The 8,279-nt window shown below is 41.3% G+C and overlaps 1 protein-coding gene across 17 annotated transcripts in view; it reads right to left on the bottom strand.

Moving 5' to 3' along the window:
- The window catches only part of mycbp2 (MYC binding protein 2), a 158,912-nt gene that overhangs the window by 43,973 nt on the left and 106,660 nt on the right, over nucleotides 1-8,279 (bottom strand). For 13 of the 17 annotated variants that reach the window (XM_061879800.1, XM_061879795.1, XM_061879798.1 and 10 more), the window contains 3 exons: nucleotides 5,681-5,813; nucleotides 5,488-5,613; nucleotides 1,436-1,648 (listed from right to left, as the gene is read on the bottom strand). In XM_061879800.1, the coding sequence (XP_061735784.1) occupies nucleotides 1,436-1,648; nucleotides 5,488-5,613; nucleotides 5,681-5,813 (472 nt within the window). The remainder of the gene's footprint in view (nucleotides 1-1,435; nucleotides 1,649-5,487; nucleotides 5,614-5,680; nucleotides 5,814-8,279) is intronic. The other 4 variants (XM_061879802.1, XM_061879809.1, XM_061879807.1 and 1 more) reach the window with 1 other exon arrangement.

Consider the following 8,279-nt stretch of genomic DNA (forward strand, 5'->3'; position numbering starts at 1 on the left):
AACCCTTCGTAAAGTTCAGGAAGTGTAGATGGAACCAAATTATAGCAGAAAGCATACAAGTAGATTAAGAAGAGGCTAGAGCAGGGGTAGGGAACCTATGGCTCACGAGCCGGATGTGGCTCTTTTGATGACTGCATCTGGCTCTCGGATAAATCTGAGCTGACATTGCTTAACACAATAAGTAATGAAAAATTCCACTTGTAATCACAGTGTTAAAAATAACTTTAAAAATATGAAAATGCTCATGCATTTGAATCCATCCATCCATTTTTCTACAGCACCTATTGAAGAAGTTTTTTTAAGGGTAAGAAATAATTTATTTATTATTGGTTAGTGTAGGGCTAGCCCTCTTGGGGGCTCTTCACAAGGCCCAGGTGGGCCTTTTACACACCTGTCGCTGATTTCGAGACCGGTCCTGGCAACACCCCGCATCGCTGCAGACCCACAGGCCACGCCCCCTCCTAAGTTAGCTTCAGAATAACAACGTTATTACAAAGAATAAGAGACCTATTATACTGTAGAAATGTTGGTTTTAATTAAAAATGCACACTTTTAGTTGTGTTCAGTGTTAAAAATATATTATATGGCTCTTACGTAAATACATTTTAAAATATTTGGCTTCTTGGCTCTCTCAGCCAAAAAGGTTCCCGACCCCTGGGCTAGAGTATGATAAAATAACGGTGTTCTGTCGCTGTGTAGCAGCCAGGGGGGGATCGATCCACATATTGGTAGTGTCAATACCAAAAGGTACATGATCAATACTAGAGTGATTAGATTGATATTTTTATGTTCGCAAAATATGTTTTTGTTAATATCTACAAATTTAGGGAACAATTCCCTCGGTAGGAAAAAATAAATGATTAAAAAATGTATCGTTGCTGTAGGTTATTTCTTTTTTTTAGGTATTGTGTACTATTAATTTTGTTTTGCTCAAAATATTGTATGTAATAAAAGAAAGTAAAAAAACAGTATAAATAATGTGTTGATATATCTACACTGTCAATAACACTCACCATGAACAAAAAATAAATAAACTATGCAGTTGATACATGGATAAAACGTATCGGAATAGGCAGCATAAAACCTTAATCAAAATACCGTAATGAATATTTGATTATTCTCATGGAGGTTTCGGTCATGGTACATATACATTTTTACTCTTGAAGAGGTGCGGCGTTTATTTAAATACACTAGTGGAGATTATTCGAGGCAGAGCGGAAGCAACTATTTGAGGAAATATGGCATAATTTCAGCGTCACCTTGTAGTATTTAAAACAAGACAATGAAGGAACACGTTGCCCTTCAGAGGAACGAGCAGTGATGACGGAAAGAGAGCGAATGAGGGCGAATGAGGGAAGGGGGTTGGGGTGGGGTAAATAAAGAACGTATCAGCGCCTTTTGGTGCAGGAGCTGTCTAATCGCTGGACACACTTACTCAGAAGTTGTGGTTGCGGCTGAGACAGTTGGGAGGGGGACTGTCCAAACACAAATGGACCGTGGACAAGAGAGGAGGAAGAAGAGGTAGAGGAGGAAGAGGAGGAAGAAGAGGAAGAGGGAGGTTGTGTGGCTTGCTCAAACACTGAGGAGGGAGCTGCTGAGAGGAAGGGCCCAGACTGAATGGAATTCAGTATGGCGCTCAGCCGGTCACCTGCAAACATGGAGACAGAGGAGGTGGAGAAACTACAGCTTCAACTAGGGGACTTGGGTGAGGGTGGGGGAGGGGCGCGGGGCAATTCAGTCTTAAGTATGGAGTGGCGCGGCCTAGCTCGACTACATACTGAAGAACAAAAAGCAGATGAACACAGGCACACATACGCTTGGCATTGCAGAGATGATACCTACTGTACGATCAAAACATGCATCAACAAATCAAAAGCAGACGTTAGAAGGGATCAGCCGTCTGAATGTATATTGTGGTGTCAGAGCTGTGAAAGGTCCTAACCTAAAGATATTTTGAGAGATTGTAGAAGAAGTGGACAAGGGCATGAAATCCATTCCAATGAGGATAAAGTGAGCTTAGTGAAGCTGGAGGTGACACTTCATTAGGCCCACCTAAACAACGCCATGTCAGCCTTTACAAACGTAGCAGCGCTCAGTTGATAAATGTGTTAATATTGTTGTTATAGTTTGCAGGGGTGTAGTCATGACCAGCATTATTTTTTTGTCATTACAGCAACTAAATTGGGTAACGGAACACAAATTACTGCAGTCAGATAAGAACGGTGTGCCAAATTGGGTGTCAGAAGTGGGATCAGGTACATGGATGCAACAGGAATATACATCAGTGGGAAATTTGGAAGAAGAGATGAGCTCGGGCCCAGCGAAGCTGGCGGCTTTTCTGGGTGTTTTTGTAAATGGGTTTGGCTTTGCATAGTAGAGTTTTAACTTGCACTTACAGATGTAGCGACCAACTGTAGTTACTGACAGTGGTTTTATGAAGTGTTCCTGAGCCCATGTGGTGATATCCTTTATACACTAATGTCGGTTTTTGATGCAGTACCGCATGAGGGATCAAAGGTCCGTAATATCATCTTTTACGTGCAGTGATTTCGCCAGATTCTCTGAACCTTTTGATGATTTTACGGAAAGTAAATGGTAAAATCCCTAAATTCCTTGCAATAGCTCGTTGAGAAATGTTATTCTAAAACTGTTCAACAATTTGCTTACAAAGTGGTGACCCTCGCCCCATTCTTGTTTGTGAATTACTGAGCATTTCATGGAATCTGCTTTTATACCCAATCAATGCACCCAACTGTTCCGAATTAGCCTGCACACTTGTGGGATGTTCCAAATAAGTATTTGATGAGCATTCCTTAACTTTATCAGTATTTATTGCCACCTTTCCCAACGTCTTTGTCACGTGTTGCTGGCATCAAATTCTAAAGTTAATAATTATTAGCAAAAAAAAAAACAAGTTTATCAGTTTGAACATTAAATATGTTGTCTTTGTGGCATATTCAACTCAATATGGGTTGAAAATGATTTGCAAATCATTGTATTCTGTTTATATTTACATCTAACACAATTTCTCAACTCATATGGAAACAGGGTTTGTACCAAACATATTTGCTTTTTTGTTGTTAAAAATTGCAACATTACTTAGAGGGAGTTTGTTTGAGTGTGCCCTCAGTGCTGCTTGAGTGATTGTTTCTTTGAGCAAGTGTTTAGTCTGCAACCGCATGCGACTTCACGTGCAACAAAGGTATCGAAATATGGCACCATTTAATTGTACGTAGCTCAATACTCGGTAGTACCGACGGATTTTGGTCACTGCCTATAAAAGTACCAAATTCGGTACACATCATGAAGTGTAACACGCATCAGTTCCACACCGACATCAGTGGCCACACCAACATTTCAAATCGTATGCAGAGGTACAAACCCCGTTTCCATATGAGTTGGGAAATTGTGTTAGATGTAAATATAAACGGAATACAATCATTTGCAAATCCTTTTCAACCCATATTCAATTGAATGCACTACAAAGACAAGATATTTGATGTTCAAACTCATAAACATATTTTTGTAAATAATAATTAAAACTAGGGAGGTGTTTAGGGCAAGTCCAGTCGGCAGGAGGCCACGGGGAAGACCCAGGACACGTTGGGAAGACTATGTCTCCCGGCTGGCCTGGGAAAGCCTCGGGATCCCCCGGGAAGAGGTAGACGAAGTGGCTGGTGAGAGGGAAGTCTGGGCTTCCCTGCTTAGGCTGCTTCCCCCGCGACCCGACCTCGGATAAGCGGAAGATGATGGATGGATGGATGGAATTAAAACTTAGAATTTCATGGCTGCAACACGTGCCAAAGTAGTTGGGAAAGGGCATGTTAACCACTGTGTTACATCACCTTTTCTTTTAACAACACTCAATAAACGTTTGGGAACTGAGGAAACTAATTGTTGAAGCTTTGAAAGTGGAATTCTTTCCCATTCTTGTTTTATGTAGAGCTTCAGTCTTTCAACAGTCCGGGGTCTCCGCTGTCGTATTTTACGCTTCATAATGCGCCACACATTTTCGATGGGACACAGGTCTGGACTGCAGGCGTGCCAGGAAAGTACCCGCACTCTTTTACTACGAAACCACACTGTTGTAACACGTGGCTTGGCATTGTTTTGCTGAAATAAGCAGGGACGTCCATGATAACGTTGCTTGGATGACAACATATGTTGCTCCAAAACCTGTATGGACCATTCAGCATTAATGGTGCCTTCACAGATGTGTAAGCTACCCATGTCTTTGGCACTAATACACCCCCATACCATCACAGATGCTGGCTTTTGTACTTTGCGTCTATAACAATCCGGATGGTTATTTTCCTCTTTGTTCCGGAGGACACCACGTCCACAGTTTCCGAATATAATTTGAAATGTGGACTCGTCAGACCACAGAACACTTTACCACTTTGCATCAGTCCATCTTAGATGAGTTCAGACCCAGCTAAGCCGGCAACGTTCCTTGGTGTTGTTGATAAATGGCTTTCGCTTTGCATAGTAGAGTTTTAACTTGCACTTACAGATGTAGCGATCAACTGTAGTTACTGACAGTGAATTTATGAAGTGTTCCTGAGCCCTTGTGGTGATATCCTTTACACACGGACGTCGGTTTTTGATGCAGTACCACCTGAGGGATCAAAGGTTTGTGATATCATCGCTTACGTGCAGTGATTTCTCCAGATTCTCTGAACATGTTGATGATTTTACGGACCGTAGATGGTAAAATCCCTAAATTCCTTGCAAAAGCTTGTTGAGAAATGTTGTTCTAAAATTGTTTGACAATTTGCTTACAAATTGGTGACCATCGCCCCATCCTTGTTTGCGAATTAATACTTAGCATTTCATGGAAGCTGCTTTTATACCCAATCATGGCACCCAACTGTTCCCAATTAGCCTGCACACCTGTGAGATGTTCCAAATAAGTGTTTGATGAGCATTCCTCAACTTTATCAGTATTTATTGCCACCTTTCTGAACTAACGTGTTGCTGGCATCAAATTCTAAAGTTAATGATTATTTGCAAAAAAAGAAAGTTTAGCAGTTTTAATTTCAAATATGTTGTCTTTGTAGCATATTCAATTGAATATGGGTTGAAAATGATTTGCAAATCATTGTATTCCGTTTATATTTACATCTAACACAATTTCCCAACTCATATGATCCTTCATATGCAAAAAATGCCAGTTAGTCAAAAAAAAACTATAGCAGGAAGCTGCCTAAAGCCACTGCTGCCAATGATTATTGACCCAGCGCCTCAGGCTGCCGGTTATCGGAGACTTAAATAGAGGCATTAATCTGAGCATTTTCAGTAAGCATAATAATCTATGAGCAGAACAACAAAATTTGATTTTGTCAACAAAAACTGAGCACTACTTATCTTTGTAAAGGCGGTTGGTGCAGGTGAACCTAATGTTGTGGCTGGTGGGTGTATAGCTGATTCGCCATCATGGCTCACATGGATGTGCGATGTGATCCCCTTCAAATTTTCTCAACTGACCTTTGTTGTTGGAGATACCATAGTCAAAGCCCTGCGCACCATTGGCCGTCGCTGCTCTGTTGAAGGCCTGCACTGAAAAAGGGCTGGGTGGCGGGGTCTGCGTCCCGTGCTCAAGCAGCGCTTGTTCTGCCAGACAAAATTCCAATTGTTGCTATCCAGGAACTGACTGTACAAGTGAGGATTGGGCTTTTACCATCGTTGTGGCGAAGGTACTGGTTTCCTCCGCGGTCCCTGGCCAGCGACCAGGCCTCTCCCTCGTCACTCTCGCAGAACTCCACCACACTGTTTTTATCCAGCTGGACCCAGGTTCCCTCTGAATTGACCACCTGGTACACACACAACACTCTTTATCCAGAATCTCTTGCTGGTCGTGACCATAAACTGTATAATCAAACAAAGCCATTGACTGTATGAGCGTGGATGTTGTTTGAAAACTGCATTCATTCAGGTCAACCAGCAGGGGGAAACTTACGACCTGAATGGACTGTAGCGGAAACACCTGAAGTCTCACAAATTAGAATATAAGCATCATTTTAAAGAAATGTGCTTCAAGTTGTTTTCACATTGTAGTATTAACAGTCGGTTAAATTCTGTTTTTAAATGTTCTGTTTTAGTGGTTTTCACCCCCAATATGATACTGGTATTGGCACCATGAGTATTGGACGATGCCGATATTGATCCAATACGATATCAGCAGCAAGCGTGCATATTTTTATTATTTTGTAGTGTTGAATGCTAGAAAAGGCTTGATCAAGGGACATTACTTACACAGAGAACAATGGTACAATACAATTGCCGATTGTATTGTAACATATGTCCTGGCAAGAAATCTGCGTTCAAAAGACTCCGGCTTATTAGTATACAAAGCCCAAAATAAGTCTGCGGGCTATAGAGCGTTTTCTGTTTGGGCTCCAGTACTCTGGAATGCCCTCCCGGTAACAGTTTGAGATGCTACCTCAGTAGAAGCATTTAAGTCTCATCTTAAAACTCATTTGTATACTCTAGCCTTTAAATAGACCTCCTTTTTAGACCAGTTAATCTGCCGCTTCTTTTCTTTTTCTCCTCTGTCCCCCCCTCCCTTGTGGAGGGGGTCCGGTACGATGACCATGGATGAAGTACTGGCTGTCCAGAGTCGGGACCCAGGATGGACTGCTCGCCTGTGTATCGGTTGGGGACATCTCTACGCTGTTGATCCGACCCCGCTTGGGATGATTTCCTGTGGACGGGACTCTCGCTGCTGTCTTGGATCCGCTTTGAACTAAACTCTCGCGGCTGTGTTGGAGCCACTATGGATAGAACTTTCACAGTATCATGTTAGACCCGCTCGACATCCATTGCTTTCGGTCCCCTACGGGGGCCGTGGGGGCGGGGGTGGGGTTGCCCACATTTGAGGTCCTCTCCAAGGTTTCTCATAGTCATCATTGTCACAGGCGTCCCACTGGGTGTGAATTCTCCTTGCCCATTGGGTGTGAGTTTTCCTTACCCTTATGTGGGTTCTTCCGAGGATGTCGTAGTCGTAGTGGTTTGTACAGTCCTTTGAGACATTTGTGATTTAGGGCTATATAAATAAACATTGATTGATTCATTGACAGTCATGAAAAATATAACCATCTAAAATTGACTCATGCAGTATTTAGTTTGAAATGGAGTCAGGTTTTTTTGGGGTGACAATAATTAAGTCAAATTCCTGACACAGAAAGCTGAGTGTTGCGGACACATTTGTTACTGGACACTTTCTAATATGTTTCTGCCTTGGACATTTTGTATCTGTAAGTAATATTTTTTCACTGCTGGACTCTAGAAAGAGGTTCCGCAGCCTCCATTGCAGAACCTCCTGGTTCTGTAACAGCTTCTTCCCTCAGGCCGTAAGACTCTTCAACGCATCATAACAATTCCCTCAATTCCACCCAAGAATTGATTAACTTGCTGGAATATAAAGACAATATAATATACATCCATAAACGTGGATGCATATGCAAAAGTGCAATATATTTATCTGTACAGTAATCTATTTATCCATATATGCACCTTATTGCTATCTTATCCTTTTATCGAGTTAATGCAACAACATTTTGTTCTTATTAATGCAACAAAATTTAGTTCTTATCTGTACTGTAAAGTTCAAATTTGAATGACAAAAAAAGGGAGTTTAAGTTTAAGTCTGAGTCTAATATGTAACTATAATTATTTAATAAATTGACAAAAGTGTTTTGGACAACAATATTGGTAAATTATGGACACACATTACTTATGTCTAGTTTGTGTGCTTAGTTGTTGCGTAGCTTCAAGCTCCGAATGTCCTACAGCCTACCATGTTTACTTTTTGTAAATGACTTTACTAAAACACAAGAAAGCACCGACCTTGTGTGCTTGTTGGAGGACATTTAGATGTCAAATAGCTGTCCAACTTTGCACAAGTAAACACACTGCAGGATTATTTGTATCATAGAGTTTTGCTGCAAGACTATATAATCCGATTTTTTTCAGATACAAAGGGATATCAGATATCAGTATTGGATCAGGACACCGGTCTGCTTAGTTGTAAAAGGTGGCGCAAGGAAGAGTTTGACCCTTGATATAATAGATTTGTTTTCATTACTTCCGAGTTTCGAAATACAATCCAATGGTATGTGTTTTTGACCTCAGAGCTTCCACCGCATTAGAAAATTGTCGCTTGGCTCCCCCCTCTTGCCCAAATATGGTCAATACTTGGTCACATCCATATTTTATACAGTCAATGAGCATGTTTTATATTAACTGCATGTAATCACAGACATCGAGTAGAGCAGATC

Source organism: Nerophis ophidion, linkage group LG19, assembly GCF_033978795.1.
Source record: "Nerophis ophidion isolate RoL-2023_Sa linkage group LG19, RoL_Noph_v1.0, whole genome shotgun sequence".
Taxonomy (NCBI): domain Eukaryota; kingdom Metazoa; phylum Chordata; class Actinopteri; order Syngnathiformes; family Syngnathidae; genus Nerophis; species Nerophis ophidion.